Raw genomic sequence first — 26839 nt, forward strand, 5'->3', positions numbered from 1 at the left:
ATAAATTCAGCTTGATAATGGAATAAGTATTATTAATATATATATATGTATATATGTATTTTCCCCTTCTTCTTTTTATCTTATTTAAATAGTAATATTCTTGAACAAGTTTAATTTCTGTATAAAGTTAATAATTAATATTAAGAGTGGTCCTGAATAAGAGCTAATACAAGATATTTTTGATTTTACATCGCAATAATTAGATTTAAAAAAAAGCTTCATTTTAATAAAAAAAATAAAAATAAAATAAATTACAATATTTATATTTTAATGAAAAATTTAATATGAGTACTTTTTTAAGAGGTCAATCTCAGATTATGGGAATCAAACCATTATTCCCGGTAAAACCGTTACTATCAATTTCTTCACCAGATTTTGAGCAAATTTGGAAAGAGGTGAAATGGGATACAAAAAGAGTAAATAGCACATTAGATTTGTTTTCAAGATTTTGCAAGGATGATTTAGATATTTTACCATATGACTCTACTTCCAATGATATTAATTCAAATAGCGGAGGAGGAATAAACCATTCACAGTTAATGTCAAACCATAGACTAATGGCATTGTTAAAGTCAATAGCTATAGTTGGTACAGATAGTGATGATTTTAATAACATGGACTTTTTCACAAGAAATGACTTATGCGTAATAATGACAGGAATTCCTTATATTGACAAAAAGAACTTTCTAAGGTTAATGTGTCTTTTAGACAGATCTACTCCTCACACAACGACTTCACCAGCTGGAATTTCAAGATTAAAGTTGGTTTTTTCTTATTATGATTGGGGTTGGAAAGGGTATCTGGATGAGTTTGATTGGAAGAGATTAAGAAGTGATATTTTGAATTTGACTTATTATGGAAAGTTATACGATACAAATAATAATAGCCATGATTTAAAATCTAGATTAAATGGAACAAACAAAAAAGGAGGTCCAATGCCAGAAACTTTAGAGGAAGGACTTAAACAACTTAGTCAAGAAATATCTATTAGATCCTTAAAAAGTACCAATAGTGGATCAAAACTTTTAAAGAATGATAGTATACATATTTCTATTAATGCTAGTAGTACTAGTAATATGAATAGTAATGGTGGCCATTCAGAATATAGCTATTTTGATAATAATCATAATTTTACTGCATCAGTTCCTTATTCAGTTCAAAACAATGATTTAATCATTGATTTTCCACTTTTTATTAAATTGGTTGAATATAGAATAATTAAAGGAACGTCACAAATCTTACGTATTGAACTTCCTGGTAGAGATCAAGAAGAATTTATTGCTAGAAGCATCTTAATAAATGGTGGGAGTATTTTCTTAGATAATTATAAGAATGATAATGCTCATTATTCCCCTGATAAGTCTAGTAAAGCTTCTATATATAATCCAATTTCATCTTCAGCACAAAATATTAAATCTGAAATGAACTCACCATCAAAAATTAACAATGTTGAGAATGAAGAATTAGATAATATTGAGAAGAAAAAACAAATCATTACTGAACAAATCCAAGAACTAGATAATGAATTAAATAGTCTCAAGATTTCCATAAAGAATTCACATCTTCCATCAAACTCCCTAGGTATTGATATTTCAAATTTGAATGGAGATACCACTTCAAAGAGTGCAATGGAATCCATTTTTGGGCCTCCCCCTGAAGATCTACATGGAATTTTCTGTGATCAGCCCAATGATCAACAAGATTTGGCATTTTCCTCTATTGTAGTTCCTTCTTCTTCCACACCAATTAGGAAGTCAAGATCAATAAGATCAAATGCAATCCCCATAACTCCTATTACAAAAAATGATTCAATCTCGGAACACGCCCACGACTCTAATTCTTTCATTGCTGAAAGAAGTAGCACAAATGACTTTCCAAATAATGTTAATAATACAGAACTTGCGGGCCCGCCTATTTTACTTTAGCATAATATTTAATTTTGCTTGTATACAAAATATATTTGAAGATAATGATAAATTAATAGAAATATAAACCCTAAATTGAACTAGAATAATAATTATTTTAGGTTATGCCGTTATTTAAGTTAACTTTTTTTGTATTTATTTATTAATAAATGAGTGTCAGTAAATATATTTGAAACCAACTCATATACAGCAATACTTTTGTTTCTTTGTTTATTGCATGCAAAGTAAAAATAATTGTGGGAGCTTTGCCGCGCATTTAATTAAAATATTAGTAATAATAGTTGATTCATTCAATAACATTGTAATATATTGGATGAATTTGTAGTTATATTGAAGATTAAATTTGAATTGAGTTCATATGATTGTTTTCCAATATATCTAAGCTGATTAAGGTTGCGTATATTTATATATACATATTTATGCAAATTGAGTTTGTAATCTTGTGCAATAATATAATACTTTGAAAAAAAATTACCATTACTATATGGCAAATTGATTTCTTGAGAAAAACTACTATGAATGAAAGTATTGGAGAATTAACAACAATTCCGATCATATATTCGAAACAACACAAAGAAAGACTAGTTCTACTTGAATTCCAGGGATCTTTAAGTATATCTAAATTGAATACAGAAACTGGGGAAATGATTAATTCTGAAAACAATGACGATTTTAATGACACAGTTATTGGTCAATTGATTAACTTTGATAAAATCTCTCAAAGTTTAAATAATCCTGAAATTGTCAATCCATTAGAATCTGCAATTCAATATTCTAAAAACAACCCAATAGAACTTAAGGTGGGATACCACAAACTTATTGGCAAAGTAAGTTAAATTTTTCTTTTCATTAATAAAAATACTCATAATTTATTACCTCTAATTTTTCTACTACCAATAATATTAAAATATCATTCTAGTTAGTGAAACTAGAAAAACCTTTAGCCGTCATTCAAAATTCCTCAGAAACACAAGAAAAAGATAAAAGTCACTTAAATATATATGATATTATTCATTTTAAACTAGTTTTTGAATCTAGACCTTTATTTTCTTCTTAATTATATACAATTTGGACAATATATTGAGTTATTGTATGTGTTATTGCCATAATTATAATTGCCACATAAATTACATATAACGAGTTCGCAATTACTGCATTCTGATAATTTGCAATTAGCGTTATCGCAAGTACTTCTATCGCAATACCCACATTTTACTTTTTCGATATTCAAATTACTCTTATTCAGAGATCTTCTATTACATAGAGAACAATATTCTTTGATTATTTGGTTCAAATTCTTTTGGCTTTGAGTTAAACACCATACTGTATGCTTTTGTTTATTATCTTTATCAATAACTCTCTCTGATTTTTTAATTGTATTAAAGTTTGTTTCATTTTCGTAATCATAATTTCTTTCTCTTTTCATTTTTTTCCCCACTTTCTTACTTAATTATTGAATCTCCAATTCGAAATCCAAATAGATTCTTCCTCATGCTATGGGTGAATTAATTCAAAAAAATAAAATAAAATAATCCAATTGATGAAAACTCTAATTTAACTTAATGAATGAAAGATATTACTCACTGTAGATAAGATAATTGAAAGTGGAACAAGTAACCCAACTTTCTCTATCTTACTCAATTCACAATATCCGAAGTAATTAATCGTTAAAATAATTTCTTTTTAAACCGATTTATTATTATTACTTTTATTTATTTTTTTTTTTATATTTTTTAAATTACGTAATTATTTATTAATTTCAGAACATGTGGGGAAATGTGCAAGAAAAGACACGTAAGTGCATGAATTTCGGTGCATGCAATATAAATTAGCAATCAAATTACAAAAAAATCATATTTGTCCGGTACTCTAATAAATCTATATAATTAATTTGAGTAAAACTTATATTAAACATCTTTTTGAGAATGAATACATCAATTTATATTGAGCATTTTTGGTAGAAAATTAATTTTAATAATTAGTTCAAGATAACTACAAAGAAATTATTAAATTTGTGAGTAAACTGGATGAAATTAAGACTATTTACTTTAATAACTTATTAATTGGGAATATTTAAGCTGGAAATTAACTTTTTAATAACATTTAATAAAATGAATTCTCTTGATTTACAAGTTAATGGAATGACATGTACGTCATGTGCTACTACAATAAAAAACTTATTATTACATTACAAATTTGTAAAAGATGTTGAAATAAATATCATTTTAAATAGTGTACGTGTAATATTGAATAAGAAAATCACACTTGATGAAAGAAAAAAGATTTGTGACACAATTAACAATGCAGGATTTATTTGTTTATTAAAGTCAAGTACAATAATGAATGACATGTTAACTTTAAGTATTGATGACCTTAAGTTAGAAGAAAGAAGTTTAGAAAGTGAAATAATTTATGGAAGTTCAAAAGATATAGCTGAACAAATTTTGAACAGTAAAGGAATAAAGTTTTTAAAATTACATCAAATACCAACAGAAGAGATGAAATTAATAGTAAAAGCATTAGAAAATAAAGCTGGAATTATTACTATAATAAGTTATTTGAAGTGGGGACAATTATGCATTTTATTTGATGAAAATCAGATTACTATAACGCAGATACAAGAAATTCTAGAGAAATCTGATATTTGGATGCTAAGTTATATGAAATTCTATTGTTTATTTGGTAAGGAAAAGCTTTCATGTGTAAACAATCTTAAAATTAAATGTATTTTCCGTTTAAATTCTGATAGAGAAGGTATTAGCATAATACAAAAGATATATAATTGTTTAAGACGAAGAAATGCAAATATTGAGTTCAATAAAGATTTTACAGCAAGTATTGGTTGTATTGTAAGTGGAATCTTTGGGATTTACAATGTATCCGTTGAAAGAATGAATGAAAATAATTTGGAGAGAAATCTTGTTCTAATGATTTGCATTGATTATAATCCTTACTTTATTTCTGGGAGGAATCTATTAAAATATATGAATGATGAAGTTTTAAAAAACTACGTTAATGAACCAATTCTAGATGAACAAATTAATGAAAATAAATTGAGAAAGCAATACTCACATAGGTTAGTGAATTCAATGCAAATTATTACAAAGTGTAATTTGGATGAAAGTGTTAATTACTCAAGCCTGCAAAAAATTAAAGATAAGGAGTCTCGATATTATGTTATTTGTTTTACAATTTCTTTAATTTTAACTATTATGGTACTATTATATAATTTCTTGGGTGATAAACCCTTTATGTCCAAGTTTACAAGAATTATCTCTTTTAATACAATCAAATCTTTGCAAGATCAAACAGGATTATCTGGTATTAGTTGGAAATATTTGATAAATTTAATATTAGTCACAGTAGTGGTATATTTATGTGGATATACATTTCATAAGAAAGGAATCAAAAGTATGCTATATTTGAATCCAAATATGTATAGCTTAATTTCACTTGGAACAAATACATGCTATTTGTATTCACTTTATATGATGATTTATATAGCAATAATATCTTCAAAAGGTCCTGAAAATACAAAAATATATTCAGATAAGTTACCCAATTTTTTTGATATTGCTTGTATGCTTATCACAATAAGCTTATTTGGAAGAATTTTGGATGTACATTCAAATCTACTGATATTAAGAATTATTAATAATAATAGTAATAAAAATGAAGTTGGTGAAAATGGAGATTCCATGAGGTATAATATAAAAGATAATTTTCAATTACTTGGTGAAACTAAATTTGAATCACTTGAAAAAGTTTATTATCATTTTTCAAACTCTGAGAATTGTCAGGTATTACCTTTAGCATCTCCAAAAGATTTAAAGAAAAATAAGGAATTCCGATCAAAATATAAAAATACAGAAATTGGACAAAAAATGAATACTATGAGCATAGACTCAATTTGTTTGGATGATATTTCACCTCAATCTATGGAAATGAAGGAACAGAGCTCAATTATTAATAATATAGTAAATGTTGATTTAATAGATTTGGGGGATGTTATTATTTTAAAAAAGGATGAAATTGTACCATATGATGGAATTGTTATTTCTAATGATATCGCAGTTTTGGATGAATCAATGATTACTGGTGAAAGCAGAATCATTGAAAAATTATATGGAAATTTTATATCCAGTGGAAGTAGAGTATTATCTGATAATGTATTCATATTTGTTACTGAAGTAGGAACTGAAAGTACTCTTGGAAAGATTCAAAAGTTAAAAATAAAAGCAAGAGAGAGTCAAATAGAGTTACCTGGAATTATTGATATATTTTCCAGATATTTTGTACCTTCAATCATATTATTATCTTTATTGGCTTTTGTTGTTTGGTTCTTATTAGCTTATTATGACAAAGTGGATCCAGCTAGAATGTTTAATATTGACAGAATAAACTTTAATACAGAATTTGATAATATATTTAAAGAATTTCCAATTTCATCCAGAGTTATGTTTGCACTGCATTTCTCACTTTCAATATTGGCAATATCTTGCCCATGTGTTATTGGTATTACAGTTCCTATTGCTGTACTTATTTCAACTTCTTTAACTTCAAAAAAGAATATATTGGTACAAAACACAAATATTTTCAATAATATAGGATTTATTGATAATATAGTTTTTGATAAAACTGGTACTTTGACAAATGGAAGACCAACTGTCAAATCTATTATTATTGATCATGAACATATTCAAGAAATAATAAGTACTACATTTAATAATGGTTACAGTTCAAAATGGGAAAAGTCGACTGATATAGATTTTTCTAATTCTTCTATTGAAACATTTTATATTAATAAGAATTCTAATATTCAAGAAAAAAATATTGTTTTTGAAGAATTATTCGAATCTTATTTAAAGTTTTGGTGGATTATTGGATCTTGTGAATATTATAATAATCATCCAGCTGGAAATGTATTAAGATCTTTCTCAATTCGTCTATTTAATAATAAAGAACAATATAAGTTTACTCAACCTATTGATTGTAAATATATTCCAGGAGTAGGAATGACTTGTATTATTAATAGCATGAAAGTTTTAATTACAAATCAATATAAGCATCTTGATCAAGATTTCAGTTTAGTTTCAGTCAATTCTAAAGATTATAATCATTATCTAAAGAGTCCATCTAATACTTTAGAAATTTCTTTAGATAGTCCTGAAAATAAGAGTACAGAATATTCATCATTATATTTGCAGAATTGGCTTAAATATTGGTCTAAAAAAGGATCAATGATTATTTACATTTTTATTGGTGATATAAATAACTTCAGTGATAATGAACATGGATTAATTAATGCCAAAAATATGAAATTAGTTGGTGCAGTTTCTATGATTGATGAACCAATGTTTGGAGTAGAGTCTACAATTAATTATATGAAAAAATATGTAACAGATCAAATATGGTTGTGCTCTGGTGATTCTTTTTATACATCAAATTCAATTGCGTCAATGGTAAGTTTATTAAAAGAAAAATTCAATAATTTTTGAATAACTTAATATATTTTTAATTAAAGGTTGGAATAGATTATGATAAAATTATGAGTAATTCAACTCCTAATGATAAGCTTCATCTTATTCAAGATCTTCAATTAAATAAGGAATTAGATAAGATATCTAATATTGACTTAAATGAAGAAAAAACAGATAAAGAGTTCTTCAAATCTTTTGATTTAGAATTTCCTGAAAAGAATGAAGAAAATATAAAGAAAAAACAAAAAAAATCCAAAAAAAATCTAAAAAAAGTAATGATGATTGGAGATGGAATAAATGATTCAGCTTCAATAGAAGCTGCTGACATTGGAATATTATTAGGAAAAGGCGGGATAAATAATTTTACGCATGCAGATGTAATAATATTGTCAAATTATCAAAATAATATTAAATTCTTATTTAAGCTTGGAAGGTAAGTTAAAAAGAGTAAATTAGGAAATTTTGAAGATGAGATTTTTGAGTTGTTTTTTTCCTTCTGATTTACTTAATAATTTATTGATTTAATAACTTTATTATTATTATTATTAGAGAAGCACATAAAGTAATTAATAGAAATTTAATATGGGCATATATATTCAATGTTTTGACTATTCCAATGGCGGCGGGAATTTTTTATCCCAATATAATTATTTCTCCCGTTGTTGCAGCATTTTTAATGCTATTAAGTTCAACAATTATTGTATTTTCAAGTTTAATTTTGTATAAATTTAGATAAATAAAGATAGAATTTTAAGAAGATAATAAAAATAATTTTTGAATAAAAGAGAGAAAAATAAATGAAATATGAATAATGTAAAATACTGCATGCATTATTGAATGATTATATATATTTATAAAAAGATTATGTGGGTGCAAATTTCAAAAAAAAAGTTCAAATAAGAAAATTTAAAAGTTAGAGAGTCAGATAATAAAATAAAATTAAAATGAATTATCTTTTTCTCTCTTTCTTATTTCATTAAGTTAAACATTATAGAATATTATAAAAGCTATCACTTATAAATGAGAAAATGGAGTTGATTAAACAAATTTAAGAAGAAAAGTAAAAATAAATAAAATAACTAGTAATGTAAATGAAATATTTACTTAAATTGTGAATTTATATTATGACTATTAAATCTAGATATACTATTAAAAAAAAAAAAAAGTTTAGTGAGATTGTTGATCAGTATTTAGATATGTAGGAGGTACCTAATCTATATAGAAGATTATGAACCTATAATATTACTTAAAAAACATAGGGAAAAGTGTGATTAATAAGTAAATAGACAATTGTTCTGTTAATCATTATTATTATTATCAGGCTTTTTCTTTGGGGCGGGCTTTGGTAAATTGACTCCCAAACATCTGGACATCTTTTGAACCAATATAGGGTTTGGAATAGCCTTTCCAGATTCATAATCATTAACAACACTAGCTTTTTCGTTAATCATTTGTGCAAGTTGAGCCTGAGTGAGCTTTTTTGCAACTCTAGCTTGTTGTAAAGCTCTAGAAAATTCCCCAGAAACTCTGAAGATACGATAGTCACCAGTATCTTCGTCTAATTTGGCAGCATTTTGAGGGATATTTTGTTTAGTTGATGCATTTCTACCTCCAAGAAATTTTTTCTCGGTAATGATTTCTTCACCTTTTCTTCTTGCTTGATTAAGATCTTGTTCTTTTGATATTCCTTTTGGTCTAGAACCACCTTTTTTCCATACCACTTGATTCCAATCCTGACTCATTTTTGAAATATGATTCAGTAGAGTAATTTTTTGTTAAACGTAATATAAATATTATTAATGAAATGAATTGTTCGTCAGTTAAAAATTCCCGCTAAAGGCGGGAAATGTCAATTAGACAATGTATTGTGGCTTAATGTGTGTGAGGGGCGGCGCCAATCTGAAAAATTAATGCATTTACAAGTTAAATCAGTAAATTTAATTCTATTGTTAGAAAGGTTTGAGACTGAGATAGGAAAAAGGAGCGAGATAGTAGTAAAGTTTATAATTTAGAAATTATATATATTTGATCGATTATCCACTAATACAAATAAGAAGAAATTTAAGGCTCAACTTTTCTATTCATAATTACAACTTCAAAAAGTTTGTTTGTGGTTTATAATTGAATAATAGTAATAAAATAATATGTCATTAAATAAACAGAGTTTGAGGTTAAATGAGGCACAGCTAATAGCAGTAAGAGAGACTTTTGATTTAGCAGATGATGATTCAGATGGAAAGATTAACTTTGATCAGGTAAGTTATTTTTTTTGAAATCGTTGAATAAATATATAAAAAATATAAGATTAATAAAGTATATTACATATAATTTATAAGGAGTGAATCGATTATTCTGTTTTTTTATTTGACTAAATAATTTTACAGTAATTTTGTATGCTTTATATAAATGATTCATTTCCTAATAATAAATTATTATTATTATTTTGAAAATATAATAAATAACTAATTAATTATTTTATTAACTCTGAAATGTTTTAGGCATGTATTCTGTTTAGAGTACTTGGGCAAACAATAACAGACCGCGATTTAAAAACAGCATTGTTGGAAGGTTGGCCAGGACTTGATATTCAATCTGATGAAACTAAGGACAAAGGGTTTAAGAAAATAGATACAAGTTCATTGGCTCCAATAGAATTTGATGCATTTATTAAAATTTTCAGAGCCAAATATAAGATTCCTTTTGATGAAGATACAATAATTGAAGCTTTTCAAGTTTTTGATCCTGAAAATACAGGACTTATGCCAGCAAATTCTTTTGTAAAATTAATGACAACAACAGGAGAACCTGTTCCAGCAAATGATGTTGAAGATTTATTACTACTTGCAAATGTTGATAAAGATGGCAAATTTGACTATACTCAATTAGCAAAGAGGCTTGTTGAAGGTCCCAAGAACGTTCGTGTTTTATAATAAAAAATTCAAAAATTTTTCGAGTAAAATTTCATTTAGTAAATATAAACAAAGGAAGACATTAATTTTTTTCTTTTTTTTTAATACATGTCTATTATCTCTGCAATAACGGTATTTCATAAATTGTTTATCCACATGAGTGCATGCATGAAAATTTGCATCCACATGACGTAGTGCATGATTGAATTAATTATTATAATGTAAGTTAGTAACGGTGATAAGTTAAATTGAGATTTGGACATAAAAAAAAGGAAATAAAGGTAAATTTGATGCTGAAAGAATGGGATAAGAAATTTGGGAGGAATACAAATTTAGGTATTATGCAAGCGTGATACAAATAGAAAAGAGTCTTGAAGAAAAGCTTGCATACATGACTATTTCGTGGTAATTCAAGTTCTTTCAATAATACAATTTATTCTTGAGAATACATATGAACAGTTAAGTTTTAAAATGGAATATTTAAATTTTCGACTTAAATATTCAGCAAAAAAAAATTAACAAAACGACAAGAAAACAATTTAATCTTATTTTCTATGCAATAAATCAACATTCACTAAAGTGTTGGGAAAGTTAAAAATAATCTGGAGAAGAAAATATTGTGAGGGTTAATGGGGGGTTACGACGTTGTTAGAGTGGGATAGCAGAAAATGAATATTGAGAAGTAATACGATCATTTCCTTTCAATATAATGTCACAGATAACACAGTAAAAATATATTTAAATTAATTTCTGGCACTAATATTTAATACGCAATAAATATAACTAAGAGGGGAATTCAAGTAATTTTTTATGAGGGTATCGGTGAGACGGGTACGCAAGTATTGTCTCAACAATTACCCCCATTTAAAATAAAGTTAATAATCAAATTAAATAAATAGATAAGAATAATTAAATAGATAGTAGAATAGTAAAGACCGGAAATGCATAGACGTAAAAGTAAATATAGTTATATAATGCCAAATAAATGGTGAGATATTTAATAGATAAGTCAAGGGGGGGAAGTTTAAATTAAAATTGAATAAAATAGGGGCAGGTGAGAGAAGAGATAAAATCATTCTATCAAAAAAAGGGTAATTTTCATTTTTTAAGAAAACTTGAAGATTTTTTATTTCTATAAAACAAATAACCATCAAAATGGTAGAGACTTTTGCATTCAATGCTGATATTCAGCAGCTGATGAGCTTGATCATCAATACTTTTTACAGCAATAAGGAAATCTTTTTGAGAGAATTGATTTCTAATGCCTCCGATGCTTTAGACAAGATCAGATATGAATCCTTGACTGATCCAGAACAATTAAAGAGTAATGAGGAAATGCATATTAGAATTATTCCAGATAAAGTTAATAATACTTTAACTATTGAAGATTCTGGTATTGGTATGACTAAGAATGAGCTTATTAACAATTTAGGTACTATTGCTCGTTCAGGTACAAAGGCATTCATGGAAGCAATCCAAGCTGGTGGTGATGTTAGTATGATTGGTCAATTTGGTGTTGGTTTCTATTCTGCTTATCTTGTTGCTGATAAAGTTACTGTAATTACCAAACATAATGGTGATGAACAATACATTTGGGAATCATCAGCTGGTGGTTCATTCACTATTACTAACGATACATCAGACAATAAGTTACAAAGAGGTACTAGAATCATCTTACACCTTAAGGAAGATCAATTAGATTATCTTGAGGAGCGTACCTTGAGAGATTTAGTAAAGAAGCACTCAGAATTTATCTCCTTCCCAATTGAACTTTCTGTTGAGAAGACTACAGAAAAAGAAATCACCGATTCTGATGTCGATGAGGAGGAAGAGAAGAAGGAGGGTGAAGATGGTGAAGATGCACCAAAAATTGAAGAAGTTAAAGAGAAGGAACCAAAGAAGAAGAAGATTACAGAAGTAACTCAATCGTGGGACTTACTTAACAAGAATAAACCAATCTGGATGAGAAAACCAGAAGAAGTTACTTTTGAAGAGTACTCTTCTTTCTATAAATCAATCTCAAATGATTGGGAAGATCCTCTCGCAGTTAAACATTTCTCAGTTGAGGGTCAATTAGAATTTAAGGCAATTCTCTTTATTCCAAGAAGAGCTCCATTTGATCTCTTTGAAACCAGAAAGAAGAGAAACAACATTAAGCTTTATGTACGTAGAGTATTCATCATGGATGACTGTGAAGAATTGATCCCAGAATTCTTAGGATTTGTTAGAGGTGTTGTTGATAGTGAAGATCTTCCATTAAACATTTCAAGAGAATCATTACAACAGAATAAGATCCTTAAGGTCATCAAGAAGAACATTGTTAAGAAATGTTTGGAATTGATCACTGAAATTACTGAAAAGCCTGATGATTACAAGAAATTCTATGAACAGTTCAGTAAGAATCTTAAGTTAGGTATTCATGAAGATACTACCAACAGAAATAAGATCAGTGAGCTCCTAAGATATCAAACATCAAAGAGTGGTGAGGAACTCATAAGCTTAAGAGAATATGTTGATAGAATGAAGGAAAATCAAAAGGAAATTTACTACATTACTGGTGAATCTATTCAAGCAGTACAAAACTCACCATTCCTTGAGAAGCTTAGAAAGTTAGATTATGAGGTAATTTACATGGTTGACCCAATTGACGAATACTGTGTACAACAAATGAAGGAATTCGATGGCAAGAAGTTGAGATGCTGTACTAAGGAAGGTCTTACTTTAGAGGAAACTGCTGAGGAGAAGGAAGCCTTTGAAGCTCTCCAGAAGGAATATGAGCCTTTATGCCAGTTAATTAAAGAGGTTCTTCATGATAAGGTTGATAAGGTTATCACATCTCAGCGTATTTCTGACTCACCATGTGTACTCGTTACATCTGAATTTGGATGGTCTGCAAATATGGAACGTATCATGAAGGCTCAAGCTCTTAGAGATACAAGTATGACATCTTATATGATGTCCAAGAAGACTATGGAAATTAATCCATATAACTCTATCATTACTGAGCTCAAGACCAAGATTGCCAATGACAAGTCTGATAAGACCGTCAAAGACTTGATTTGGTTACTCTATGATACTTCCCTCCTTACTTCTGGTTTCTCATTAGAAGATCCAACTCAATTCTCATCCAGAATCAACAGAATGATCAAGCTCGGTCTTTCTATTGATGAGGAAGATATTGTTGATGATCTCCCACCTCTTGAACCAGTTAATGATGCAGAGCTCCAAGCATCTAAGATGGAAGAGGTTGACTAATTATTAAATTAGTACTTCAGAAAGAGAGGTAGAATTTGGGAATTTAAATCTGAATAATTTCATGGGGGGAAAAAAAGTTCGTGATTGAATAAAACCTAAAGAGTAATGTTATTTTTGAATTTACTTGGTAATTATAATTTCTATTATTGTAATTACTAATTTATTCAATTATTACGTTGCTTATGCTCTGATAAAATAAGTCAAAATTAATTTATTTACAGTCATTAATGTGGCTTTTTTAGTTATTACTTAAAATAGTGATTAGAAAAGAAACTTAGTCCATAAATCATGCAAAAAAAACAGAAATCTTGCATTCTAATAGTCTTTTGTGTTTGCTGTTAATTTTGTCCACATGAAAAAAAGAGAATGTACACGTAAGTGAAGGATAAGTTGGTGAATGTATGCATGCGTGCATGCATATTATTGAAGGTGGTTAAGTAAAATGAAAAAAATTAAATCTAAAATTATACAGGAATATGTATATCTAATCTTCCAGCTCTAGTAATACTTTCATCTAGCTCAAGGATATGTTTGTTTGAAAATGCAATCACAATAACGTTTTGATTCTTCTTTTCAACATTATCTAAACAAAGAAGAAGAGTAGTGAGTAGAGTTCTGGAGTCATTGGAATTTTTTGAAGAAAATTGATCATCATTTTGGTTGTTTTCCAAGAATATATTAGACTGAATTAAGTTTTGTGAAGTCCAATTCAAATTAAACATATTTTTAATTTTTTCTTTATGTGAATTAATTCTAAAAGAAATATCATTAAATAAATTTGGTGAATAATTAATGAAATTTTGGTTTAATTTGGACTCTTTGGAATCATTTGTTAAGCTTAAATCCATATTTTCTTGAAAAGAGAAAGTATCTGTTTTATTATTTTGAATTATAAAATTATTTGAAATTACATCAATTCCTTCTAGAATAAGTATTGTAGGAATATTTGTATTGAATAGTTGCCTAATATTTTCTTCAGACTGTCCAACATAAGGACTTAATAAAGTAAGTATATGTTTTTGTACAAGCTTGTAATTAATATATTGTTTTTGGATATATTTAATTAATTCTTGCTTTACAATAGAAAGTTTACTTCCATTTAAGTTATTTCTACTATTATATATAAGTATTCTTGGAGTAAATTGTTGATTCATTATTTGGTTTATTTTACTATATTCATTCTCAAACAATTTGTAAATTATTAATTGATCATTAACTTGTTGTAATATTGATTTAATACTCTCATCTTTAAAACTAAAATCTCCAGTATTTAAAGTATTAATCTTCCCATCAAATTTTTCCACAGCTCTATTCTTAAATAATAGCATTTCTTTCTCTTGCAAATAATTATTATATAATGTATTATCAATTACTAAATTTCTAAATAATATTTCCACTACTTTATAAATTAATTTTTTATCTGAAACTCCAAAACATACTCTAATTATCCAATTCACCATATTAATTCCTGTTAAATCATCTCCATTTTTTAATAAATCTTCCTTTAATTGCTCAAAACTATGTTTGTTCAAACTTTGATAATACATTAATTCCAAAAATGTGTCATAATTTTTATCTAATAATAAAATAGATATATATTCATTCAATTCCTTTTTTAACCTCAAATATCTACAAAGTAACTCCTTTTCATCCAATTCAGTCTCATTATTAATTTGTTCTAATAGTAATAATTTAACATTTACATGCGAACACTTGGCGCCAAATGTGTGGAAATTATTTCTTGTCATTAAACATTTTAGGTGGTAAGTATTATGAAAAGAAGGTTTGGAAGAAATATTATTTTTTTTAAAGATATTAACAAGTTCTGGTTTTTGTGAGTCATTGTATTCAATAAGAATCAGTTTTTTAATGCAAGTAAATTTTGAAAAATGTTCTTCTAGTTGATCAATTAAATTGTCATTAATTGACAAATTTGAAAAAGATGTAATATAATTATACATAAATATATTAATGGAAATTATATTTTCCAAATTTGAAATATTAAATCTTGTGATTTCCTCTAAAATATCTTTAACTCTCTCAATTATGTTATTTCTAATATTTTTCAAAACTTTTATGGAAATATTATTCTCCATTACGTATTTATTCAGAATATACGTAGTATCTAAATAAAAATAACTTAAAGCAATATTATTATTATTAATAATGTTTTTAATATTATTAATATTTTTAACCATAAAACTTTCAATTTCTAAATTTTTTGATGTATTATTATTTGTGTTAGAATTAAAGTTTAATTGATTCACATTTGGGATAATTAATAGGTTTGAAATAAATTTCATGTAGGTATTCTGAAATTCTTCAGAAATTAGTTTATTCTCTTTAATATATTGAATTTGAAAAAAGTAGTATTTTTCATTTATTAAAAAAGGTAGGATTAAATTATTGAGTATATCTTTTAAATTATATTCTGTTGAAATAAATTTTAAGTAGTAATAGAATTGCCTTTTTAGACCCTCCACTAATAAATTCTTATAATTTAGTAAAAATATATCTGATTGAGTAGTTAATTGTGAAAAAAGAGGTCCAGAAAACACAATATCTGATATAATTGTTCTATTTGTAATATTTAAGCAATTCTCATTTTTTATATATTTAATATATCCTTTATTAAAATGGCTAATACAACTTAGCCCAGAATGAATATACACTATATCTTCTTTACAAGGATTAATATCATTATTAATTTTAAAAAAAATAAGAAATTTCAAATTTTCCAAATTTAACTCGAGTAAAATAATTCTATCATTCTTAATATCATCAAAATCATTATTAGTCAATTTATTCACTAGTTCTCTACTAATTAAAGAAATCCCATCTTTGAGGTCTTCTCTAACCTCGATATTGCATGGTATTATATATCTTTTCATTCAGTCCATCAATTTTGTTATTTTTTTCTTGATTTATTTCCATTTACATTTATAATACATTATTTTGAATGCATATTTTGTATGTAAACTTTATGTAAAATAAGATAATTTATATTCTACTTATTACGTGTAAAATATAATATATATTATACTAAGCGGCTAATTTCCTTATACAATATTTTAATATATAAATTACAAGGAGGAAAAAAAATAGAAATAATAAGAATGAATTCGGGATAAAAAAAGAAATTATAGATAAAATCATAATCTCCAAATAACAAAATATAGAATCTATTATCCTTGATGTAGAATGCCTCTAACTTCTTTCAACAGGCCTTATTCAGTTTCACCTTCCTCTTAGACTATATAAGTACAGTCAAATCTATAGAATAGACCTTAAATCATTCGAGTAAATCAATTACAAGATACTTTTCATCATTCGTATATGTAAATATATATATATATATATATATATATATATATATATATATATAAAGAATGATGTTAAATGGAAGGTATTCCAGATTAAAGACCGGAAATAAGCAAAAGAGGATGATGTTTTGAATTTGAGGTCGCTGATGAAGTATTAAGGATTTCATTGAAGAACCTTACGCTTTTGTTTCAAATTGGCTGCTCTAGCCTTACGAGCATCAAGCTGATCTTGTAATGCCTTCTCCTTAAGATGTTCTGCCTTAGCGATGTGAATAGCTTCAATCAAGACTCTCTTATTCTTGTATTGGTTACCCTTTGATTTTAAGTAGAATTGTTTGTACATAGTCTTATTAATTTTGCCAGATTCACGATATTTACGTAAGAGACGTCTTAATACTCTTTGACGACGCATCCATAAGACCTTCTCTGGTCTTCTGGCATCCTTTGTACCTCTTCTTTTACCAAGACCCATAGAACGACCTTTTCTCTTAGCCTCATGGACTCTACTAATTCTAGCTCTTGAGTGAGTAGCAACAGCCTTCTTCAAGATCAAACCATCCTTGTATAATTTACGGATACTTTGACGAGAGTTCGCTGTTGAGATTGTGTCCATTTCAGTTGGGTCCAACCATACTCTATTTGCTCCACATTTTAAAACCTCCTTTGCTAAACGTTTTTGTAATATCAAAGGCTAATAATTTAAATAGAAACAAGATGAGTTAATATTATCCAGAATAAAGAAAATTTAAGATTCAGGTGTGAAAATAAACTTACCATTCTTACTAGTTATTTGATTCCTTTAATCAACGTGAAATTTAACTTTGATTTTTTTTTTAAAAAAAAAGTTTCCTCCTTTTTTTCCGGTGGATGTTTTTTTTCCCTTGAAGAATATTCACCTTAATTTAAAAAAGAAACAAAATATACTTATTGTCACGTGTATATTTTACGTTGACTTTTAATTATTATATTATATTTACTTTAGTATATAATTTATTAATTATTTATTTAAACAAAAAAAAAATAAATATTTGTCTCGTCGGTACCGCTTTAATGCCGGTCAATATATTATTATTTTCAAGAAGAAAAAAAAATATTTTTATTTTAAATAAAAATTGTCTCAAAAATGGGCGCCAATTATAACTTATGAATTGAATATATAAATAATAATAAATGCATGAATTAGAGGAATTTTTTTTTTGTTCTTATTTAGAATTTCAATTGATAAATACAATTTTAAAATAAAGATTTAGTGATATGAAATGAAGATAGAAGAAGATAAAACTTTTAATTGTTGATATTAAATCTTTATTAATTTCTTTTGAGTACTATGTTTTTTTTTTTCTTAATATAAAAAAAGTTATATACAAATTTAATACTCAATTATAATTATAAGGAAAAAAGATAAGCGCACACAAAATCTTTAGTTATTAAGTATTTATTAAAACCTCAAAGTTAAATAATATTGCATTATTTGTAAATTAGTATATTTAACCTTTTAAAAGGGTCCTATTTTAAATTGTATAAATAAAATGATTTATCGATTTCTAAAAAAAAAATCTTAACTTTAATAAGTTGGTCTTGTTAAATTACATTCAATAATTCTAAATAACTTATCTGAAAAATTTTAAAACCAAATATATTATGGCTAACACGTAATATATTTATTAATGTAAAATAAAAAGGTTTGCACTTTACCGCCAAAAGTCTAAATAAATATTAATTTAAATATAGGAATAATTTGATCATTATAAATTAATATGGATGGAATACAGGAAAATTTTTCAAAGACTTTAGATATTGATTGTAATTCATCCATTTCATCTGTAGTTTTGACAGAATTTTATGCATTTGTTGGTTTAATAGGAGAAGAATCAAATGTAAATGTATATTGTTATAAAGATCATGAAGATAATAAAGACAAGAATTATAAACCTAAATATATATTAGAAAATAACCATGGTGGGATTTCAAAACTTGTTTTATCTCCCTGTAAGAATTTATTGATGGGTTTAACATGTTATGGATGGATATATATTTGGAATATTGAACAATTAGGTAATAATACAAATAATGATGTTGAAATGAGTATAGAAGAAAATAATAATAAATCCAATATTAAGAGTAATATTAATGAATTAACCGAGGAAATTCCAGTGATAAAGCCAGATATATTCTTTATGAATGGCCATCCTGGTGATTCTATTTGTGTAGAATTTATTAATTCAAAAATAATAATAGCAGCTGGAATTAATCCAGGCTCTAGTATTACTTTTATATCAGTAAAAACTGGAAAAAGAGTTGGTCAATATATTTCTAGAAAGAATGAAATATCAGGTCTAGCATGGCCAATGTACTATAAATTTGATGAGAAAGAAATTAAAGAACAAAATTTTGAGCTTGCAGTATTTTCTTTTACAAACATTGCCATAGAAAGGTCAAGCTCAAGTGGAGGATGTTGGATTGCTCTCGGTGGTTCTAATGGACTTATTACTTTAATATACCTACCATTTGCAACTATTTCAAAGTTTGAAAAGTTATATGAAACCATTAATATTGAAAATGAGGATATTAACTTGTCAAATACAGAATTTCTATGGAAATGCCATCAAGTTAGTGAATTATCTACAGAAATTAAATCATTAATATGGAGACCTCGTAATAATAATAATACTGGATTATGTCTTGTATACGGTACCGATGATTCATTATTACGATATTGTTTTATTGAGGCTGAAAATAAAAATATTATGATTAAAAAAGTTAATTTAGTAAAAATAACTGATGGCACTTCAACTTGTAGTGAAATTAATTCTATTTCTTTTCCTATGGATGGACAAAATAATTCTATTTTGGCTGTAGGATTTAATAGATTTTCATCAGCAAAAAGGCATCCAATATTTGCTACTTCAGAAAATTTGACCAAGAAATCTCAGTCATTTTCTTCATTTAAAGTTTATATTCAAGATGTTATAACTTATTCAAATAATAGTAACAACGCAACATCATCTACGTATACTCATTTCTATTGTATAGGAAATCATTATGATATAATTACAAGTGTACATATTAGCCCATGCTGTAGATATATTGCTTCGTCTTCTATTGATGGACATGTACACATATATAAAAAATCAAAGGTTTAGTAATTATAGACTTCTTATATAGTAGAAAAAAAAAATTATAAACTTATAAATCCTAGCTCAAATTTCATTTAGTGTTATCGCTACTTAATTAAACCTTTTATATTTTTCATTGAAGTTCCTATAACTTCTCCTCCAAGAATGATCTCATCTATAATTTTCATATACTTCTTATTATTGTAAATCACATCCACATCTGAAATATCACGTGAATGACTTCCAAATGCTTCATTTATTAGTTGTATTGTTGCAAGCATAAGCAAAATATTCTCATCAAAATCTACTCCTGTTATCATGAATATTTTCTTATATTTTTTAAATATAATTCGTGTATCTCCCAATGTAAAATAAGAAAGATGTTTTTCTTCTAGGCATGAAAGTCTTTCCTTTATAGCTTCCTGTAATCTATTTCTGTTTTCAATATTTTCTGAATTATACCACTTTGAAAATATTGTACTTCCACTTAAATTTTGAATAATAAAGAAATGGATCATTTTCTTTGTTTATTTTCCACTTTTTATTAATTAATATTAGTACAATAATGAATACTGGTTCTCATTAAAATGTAAGAATTTTCAGAACTTCTTCATTTCAATAAATATTAGAAATTATTTTATTCTTATTATTAAGACTTTTTCTTATAGAATTTTTTTATTTTATTTTTATTTTTTTAATCGTTTTTAGCTTGCAATTATGCCGGTATAGGAAATCGGACTTTTTAAAAAAAACATTTGCACCCCACATTTTACCGCCACACGTAATTAGTAATTTTTACATGAATTAATTAAACATGGGATATAATTATCAATGTAAAAATAAATTATTAAAAAAAAAAAAAAAAAAGTTGACAATAGAAATTCGTGGAAAAATTAATTTATAATTAAGAATTTTCATTCGAGAATATTAATAATAAGATTTCAATAATTTCAATCAAGTTTGAATTGAGGTGAAAAAGTGAAAATAGGGAACAGAAAAGGACTTGTGTGAATTGATGAATTCAAGAAAATTGCATCTACAACTATTTTTGAGCTAAAATGACCGGTAAATGCCTAGATTCATTATTTAATGAGGAAGATGATATGAATGAAATTATTGAAACAGAGGATTCAATTATAGATTCAAAGGAAACAATTATTAATGAAAAAATATCCCTAGATAGTATTTTAGGAAGAGAATTAATGAGTAATGTTAAGAAAGATGAGAAAAGATCCAAAAAAATAAAGTTAGACTCAAATATTCAACAAAAGTTATCGTTTAATTTTGGGACTGGAAACACACCTTCTAGTGTTAATAAAAGTAAGCCTACAAAGCTTGAGAAAGTTCCAGAGAATGAGGAAAGTGGAGATTCTTGTACCAAGAATGGATCTGAAAGTTTAAGTAAAAAGATAAAACCTAGTAATGCAGGCCTCTTTTCACCATTTTCTATTAATATTACAACAGGAGATGAAGACATTCAAAGTCCAATGTTTGATCCTTGTAATATTAGCAAGGAAAAGATAATGGCAAAAGGGAAAAGTAATTCAATATTATTTTCTGTGTTGACTGATGCCTTTTCAAGGATAGAGCAACTAAAAGGAAGTGGATCTGGTAGCAAAAAGGGTTGTATAGTAATCCTAGCAAATTTATTTCGACTGATAATACATCATAATCCAAGTGATTTAATTGATGCAGTTTATATTTGTATGAATAAAGTTGCTCCTGATTATGAAGGGAAAGAATCAGGAGTTGGTGATTCTATTCTAATAAAATGTATATCAGAGTCTTCTGATAAGTCAGAGAAGAGAATTAAAGAGGATCAAATTAGTGGAAAATTTGAAGATTTAGGTGAAATTGCAGCAATCTGCAAGAAACAAATGAGGCTTCTTTTTGAACCACAAAGATTAACAATACACGATGTTTATAGTGACTTGTATTCACTTACGGAGATCACAGGTAAACAATCTCAACAACTTAAGAAAGATAAGATCAAGAAATTATTAGTTTCTGGCAAACAGGATGAAGTTAAATATATCGTAAGATTTTTACAGGGAAGATTAAGAATTGGAATACAACAAACCACTGTTTATCAGGCATTAGCAAGCGCATTTGTGTTAACAAAGAATATTCCAGGGGATAATTTGGCTAGTTTTTCTGATTATAGACTTGCAAAAAATGAGAAAAAATATAAGAATCTACAAGAATTAGATTGCGAAATACTCGAAATGGAAACCTCACTTAGATCATCTCTTTGTCAGCTTCCAAATATCGAAAAGATCATTAATGTTGCCATTCAAGGAGCCTCTAGCGATGAAATTTCTGCTAAATGCAAACTTACCACTGGAATACCTTGCGAACCTATGCTTGCAAGACCTACAAAAGGCATTCAAGATGTTCTAAATAGATTTGAAAACTTTCTTTTTACTGCTGAGTATAAATATGATGGTGAAAGAGCTCAAATACACGTATATAAGGACAAATCTAATAAAAGAGTGATTAAAATCTTCACTCGTAATTTAGAGTCTGCTACTGATAGGTATCCAGATTTGATTCAATATTTAAATCAATCACTCAATTCGAGTGTAGAAGATTGTATTTTAGACTCTGAAGTTGTTGCATACTCTAAAAGTGAGGATAAGATTTTACCATTTCAAGTTCTGAGTACAAGAAAAAGAAAGAATGTTGCTTTTGATGATATACAGATACAAATATGTTTAATGCTTTTTGATTGCATGGGGTTTAATGGAGAATCTTTACTAAAAAAGTCACTCTTTGAAAGAAGACAATATTTGAGAAAATGTATCAATGAGGGTCAATCTGAGTATATTAAATTTACTACAAGTACTGAAACTAATAAACTTGATCATTTAGATTCTTTCCTTTCTGAATCTATTGAAAATAATTGTGAGGGACTCATGGTTAAGACTTTGCATGATAATGCAAGCTATGAACCTTCAAAAAGATCTCTTAACTGGTTAAAAATTAAGAAAGATTATGTGGATGGACTTACTGATAGTATTGATGTTGTTCCTATTGCAGCATGTTATGGAAAAGGTAAAAGAAATGGGGTTTTTGGAACTTTTCTATTAGCTGTTTACAATACAGAGGAGGAGGTATATGAAACTGTATGTAAGGCAGGAACAGGATTTTCTGATGAAATTTTACAATCGTTATACACAAGTTTGAAAGACCATATTATTGCAGAAGGTGCCCCAAAAAGTTACTATAAGTTTGACTCAAGTGGACAATTATCTTCACTCAAACAAGATGTTTGGTTTGAACCAAAATTTGTATGGGAAGTTAAAGGTGCTGATTTATCACTATCTCCTGTGCATACAGCAGCTATAGGCACTATTGATGAAAACAGAGGAATAGGACTTCGATTTCCAAGATTTATAAGAATTAGAGATGATAAGTCTCCAGAACAAGCTACTTCATCAATTCAAATTATGGAAATGTATAACAGTCAATTGATAACTAATAATACAAAGAACGAGACCAATTTCAGTGATGATCAATTCCAAGAAGATGATTAGTTTCCAAAGTGAAGAAAAAGAGACTAAATTGACTTCAATAATATCAGTTATTAATATTAAATAAAATGTCTAAATTAGCTAAACAATTTGTTTCTACCTATAAAATTCCCAGTTAAAAATTGAAATTATAATTATTTCAAAGCTAAAAATATGTAGAAAGATATTCAAGAGCGAAAATAGCATAAGAGTTTCAAAAAACATTAACAAATATGATAATAATAATTACTTGCCAACAGAAAGATGTGATAAATTATTGAATTTTCATCCCATTTCAAATAAATTTGAATTTGAAAGTTTGAATGGAATTGTGTATTTAATGAATTTTTGGTATTTCTAATAATTGGTTCAGAATATGAATAATATTTATTGTTTCTAATTTACTTATTGAAATCCTCATAATATGAAGATATCTAGTATACATTCTTCTACAAGATATGATGGTCATTAAACCTGAAAGAATACTTTGCAATTTCTTGATAAAGATAAGATAATGTCATTTTACATATTTTAACGTCAGCTTCTATTGGTAATTTTAACTTTTTTTGATTCTCTTTTTCAAAGACTTCAAAACCAGATAGTTGAAGAATCTCAATTCCTTGACTAAATTGGCCAATCGAATTTTTAAATATTTCATTTTCAAGACTTACTATTCTATAGAAGGGGTTATTTGGAAATGAAATAACATTTTTAAGTATAATTACAATATTTTTAAGACATTCATAAATCTTTTCTTTATTTTTGGAAGCTCTTTCTGAAAAAATACTTTGAATAATTTTAATAACTTTTTCTTCAAATTCAAGATCAACAACTTTATCAATTGGAAATTGAATAATAGGCCTAACAGGACGAAGTTTTTCTGGAGTTGATTTAGTTTTATAATAAACCTCCTCAAACAAATCAAGAATAAATCCATCAAAAGTGAATCCAAATTTTCTTTCTGTAATAAATTGAATAACTTCAGATGGTTTATAACCTAATTCAATTAAAAATAATGCTACAATATTAAGTGAATGGTAATCGCCAGTGTTATCTACTAATAATACAGATTTACGTAAATGATGTGTTTGTCTAATAATATTAACAACTCCCCAATAATCCGGAGTTTCTGTATTATAACAAGGAACGCTATAATATTTAATTTTTGAATTTTTTGGGAAATTGAAGATTTCTGGCTGATTTGTCAAATTAACAATTTTTGATATGTTAAACTTATCTTTATATTTATCCCAATCATTATGTACAAGTATTCCAATATCACAAGTAAGAACACAAAAGTGAGTGAGAATAGGAAACAAAGGAATAGATTCACATGCAAATCTGGATGGTAAATTATTATCAGAAAATTCTGAACAAATTGGATTTTCATCAATACATCCCTCATATCTTGGACTAAGTGAAGCAAATCCTCCAGCTAAAATGAAAATACGCTCAGGTTTACAAGAACAACAATTCATTATATCAAGAAAAGTCTGTGATTCATGTGAAACACGATCACCTCTTATTGAAGCATTTCCTTCCCAAAGATGATCAAAAAGTACAATTACCTTATTATTAATTTGTTCAAGAAGCCAACTATTTATTGTTCTTGAATATCTTAATATTGCATCTGAATATTTACTACTATTAATTTTTTTAAAAGCTAGCTCATTACTACTTTCATAAATAGTAGTGCTTTGCCTGGAAAAGCTTCTAAAAGGTTGTAAAGCTCCTATTACAGTTCTTTTCATTAAAGCTCCTTTTGATGCAAGTCTAGCCATGGCTTCCTCTTCTTCACTATTGGCTTCTAATACTTTAACATCAAAATAAAAACTTTGTGAATCAACAAAAGTAATACCACAATTACCAAGTGGATTTGAATTCTTTGATTGAGCCCAAAGATTAAAGAACATATTTGGTGTTATATATCTAACTTTAAACCAAGAATTTTCTACTTCAATTTCTTTCCATTGAAAAGTTAAATCTTCTAAAGATTTCCATGGTCTTGGTATTCTTTCTTTAACAGATTTACTATTAAATGATGGAATTTCTAATACTTTTTCTTTTTTATGCTTAATTTTCTCACAACCATCATTTGATTTTGCATTTTTTTTATTTATTTCGGAATTATCATCATTTTCAGGAACTTTTTCTTTAATTATTGAATCATTCCTCAAAGACACATCATTTCTTGAATCTAATTTGGACTTGGAACAATTAGAACCCATTCTTGTAATACAAAAGATATTGATGATATAATTTTATTATTCAGGTTGAATTTTAATGGTAGTGAAAATTATTATTATTATTATTATTATTATTATTATTATTACTAATCAACGAAACTTAACCTAAACTAATTATTATTATTCTTTTTTTTAATAACAATAATAATAATAATAATATAACTAAACTAGTATAAATTTTTCAACTCAAATTTAGTAAAGTTATAATACAAGTATTTATTTCAAATATATTTACAGATTTCACTGGATCCAAATTTTGAATAATTATACAGCTCCAATCTTGTTTATATTTGGAATTACCAAAGAAGAGTTAGTTATAGCGGAAATTATTGATAAGAATTATATAAAATATATATACATATATTATTTATTTATATAAACATATATATATATATATATAAACATATATATATATATATATATATATATATGTTTATATATTTCAAGAAGGTTTGGAATCGGATTATAATTTCAAAATTGCTTGGTTTATTGAAACTATTTATTACATATATATAATACTAATTTCCATATGCAGTCTTCTAAATTATAACAATGTTATTATTATTATTATTATATATTACCTAAAGTTGGAATATACATAACCAAATTTGAACCTTATCAGTATATATGTAATTTTTTGTTTAAATAAAATACCAATTAATTATTAAAGTAATTTTCCAGTCTCCTTATTATGTCTTTAGCTCATTTAAATTGACTAGGCAAGTTGTTAGCCTCAAGAAATTTTGGGAATATTACTTTATAATAAAATGTTATGTTAATCCCTCACCTAAATTAATCAAGTGCAAAAAAGGCCTCTTTTTACATTAAATTAAAAATTTATAATTAAATATTACTTCTTTATAATCCATTTATTCAAGATATTAAAAAAGGCGGTATGCATGCAATTAGTGATATTATCATTTTGTGCTAATACCGGTATTAATAAAAATAATAATAATAAATAATATATAATGCAATTATATATTATTATATTTATGGAAAAATTTTGAAATTAAAGAAAATATATTAATAAAGTTTTAATTCTAAATTTTGAAATTACATTAAAAAATTCC

The 26839-nt window shown here is 26.5% G+C and overlaps 13 protein-coding genes across 13 annotated transcripts; 7 read left to right on the forward strand and 6 right to left on the reverse strand.

The window, feature by feature from the left end:
* Positions 1-284: 284 nt before the first annotated feature.
* On the forward strand, positions 285-1925 carry cgd3_3710 (hypothetical protein; the record flags this gene model as incomplete). Its single annotated transcript, XM_626919.1, has 1 exon — positions 285-1925. One exon carries the CDS (start codon positions 285-287, stop codon positions 1923-1925), a length of 1641 nt encoding a protein of 546 aa, XP_626919.1.
* A 515-nt stretch (positions 1926-2440) lies between these two features.
* Positions 2441-2761, forward strand: cgd3_3720 (hypothetical protein; the record flags this gene model as incomplete). The annotated part of the gene is made up of 1 exon (XM_626920.1): positions 2441-2761. The coding sequence occupies one exon, from the start codon at positions 2441-2443 to the stop codon at positions 2759-2761; it is 321 nt and encodes a 106-aa protein (XP_626920.1).
* Positions 2762-2982: 221 nt separating this feature from the next.
* cgd3_3730 (hypothetical protein) lies at positions 2983-3351 on the reverse strand (the record flags this gene model as incomplete). The annotated part of the gene is made up of 1 exon (XM_626921.1): positions 2983-3351. The coding sequence occupies one exon, from the start codon at positions 3349-3351 to the stop codon at positions 2983-2985; it is 369 nt and encodes a 122-aa protein (XP_626921.1).
* Positions 3352-4036: 685 nt separating this feature from the next.
* Positions 4037-7423, forward strand: cgd3_3740 (P-type ATPase 2; the record flags this gene model as incomplete). The annotated part of the gene is made up of 1 exon (XM_001388090.1): positions 4037-7423. One exon carries the CDS (start codon positions 4037-4039, stop codon positions 7421-7423), a length of 3387 nt encoding a protein of 1128 aa, XP_001388127.1.
* A 1280-nt stretch (positions 7424-8703) lies between these two features.
* On the reverse strand, positions 8704-9180 carry cgd3_3750 (multiprotein bridging factor type 1 like transcriptional co-activator; the record flags this gene model as incomplete). Its single annotated transcript, XM_626922.1, has 1 exon — positions 8704-9180. A coding segment is annotated over one exon (477 nt), but the record flags the coding sequence as incomplete, so codon positions are not given.
* A 723-nt stretch (positions 9181-9903) lies between these two features.
* cgd3_3760 (small protein with possible EF hand domains, calmodulin like) lies at positions 9904-10335 on the forward strand (the record flags this gene model as incomplete). The annotated part of the gene is made up of 1 exon (XM_626923.1): positions 9904-10335. A coding segment is annotated over one exon (432 nt), but the record flags the coding sequence as incomplete, so codon positions are not given.
* Positions 10336-11433: 1098 nt separating this feature from the next.
* cgd3_3770 (Hsp90) lies at positions 11434-13569 on the forward strand (the record flags this gene model as incomplete). Its single annotated transcript, XM_626924.1, has 1 exon — positions 11434-13569. A coding segment is annotated over one exon (2136 nt), but the record flags the coding sequence as incomplete, so codon positions are not given.
* Positions 13570-14033: 464 nt separating this feature from the next.
* On the reverse strand, positions 14034-16460 carry cgd3_3780 (hypothetical protein; the record flags this gene model as incomplete). The annotated part of the gene is made up of 1 exon (XM_626925.1): positions 14034-16460. One exon carries the CDS (start codon positions 16458-16460, stop codon positions 14034-14036), a length of 2427 nt encoding a protein of 808 aa, XP_626925.1.
* A 595-nt stretch (positions 16461-17055) lies between these two features.
* Positions 17056-17583, reverse strand: cgd3_3790 (60S ribosomal protein L19; the record flags this gene model as incomplete). The annotated part of the gene is made up of 1 exon (XM_626926.1): positions 17056-17583. A coding segment is annotated over one exon (528 nt), but the record flags the coding sequence as incomplete, so codon positions are not given.
* Positions 17584-18649: 1066 nt separating this feature from the next.
* Positions 18650-20035, forward strand: cgd3_3800 (hypothetical protein; the record flags this gene model as incomplete). The annotated part of the gene is made up of 1 exon (XM_626927.1): positions 18650-20035. The coding sequence occupies one exon, from the start codon at positions 18650-18652 to the stop codon at positions 20033-20035; it is 1386 nt and encodes a 461-aa protein (XP_626927.1).
* Positions 20036-20115: 80 nt separating this feature from the next.
* cgd3_3810 (conserved hypothetical protein) lies at positions 20116-20535 on the reverse strand (the record flags this gene model as incomplete). The annotated part of the gene is made up of 1 exon (XM_626928.1): positions 20116-20535. A coding segment is annotated over one exon (420 nt), but the record flags the coding sequence as incomplete, so codon positions are not given.
* Positions 20536-21066: 531 nt separating this feature from the next.
* On the forward strand, positions 21067-23544 carry cgd3_3820 (DNA LIGASE I; the record flags this gene model as incomplete). Its single annotated transcript, XM_626929.1, has 1 exon — positions 21067-23544. The coding sequence occupies one exon, from the start codon at positions 21067-21069 to the stop codon at positions 23542-23544; it is 2478 nt and encodes an 825-aa protein (XP_626929.1).
* Positions 23545-23969: 425 nt separating this feature from the next.
* cgd3_3830 (hypothetical protein) lies at positions 23970-25748 on the reverse strand (the record flags this gene model as incomplete). The annotated part of the gene is made up of 1 exon (XM_626930.1): positions 23970-25748. One exon carries the CDS (start codon positions 25746-25748, stop codon positions 23970-23972), a length of 1779 nt encoding a protein of 592 aa, XP_626930.1.
* Positions 25749-26839: the final 1091 nt, after the last annotated feature.

The sequence above is a fragment of the Cryptosporidium parvum genome, chromosome 3, assembly GCF_000165345.1.
Source record: "Cryptosporidium parvum Iowa II chromosome 3, whole genome shotgun sequence".
NCBI lineage: Eukaryota > Apicomplexa > Conoidasida > Eucoccidiorida > Cryptosporidiidae > Cryptosporidium > Cryptosporidium parvum.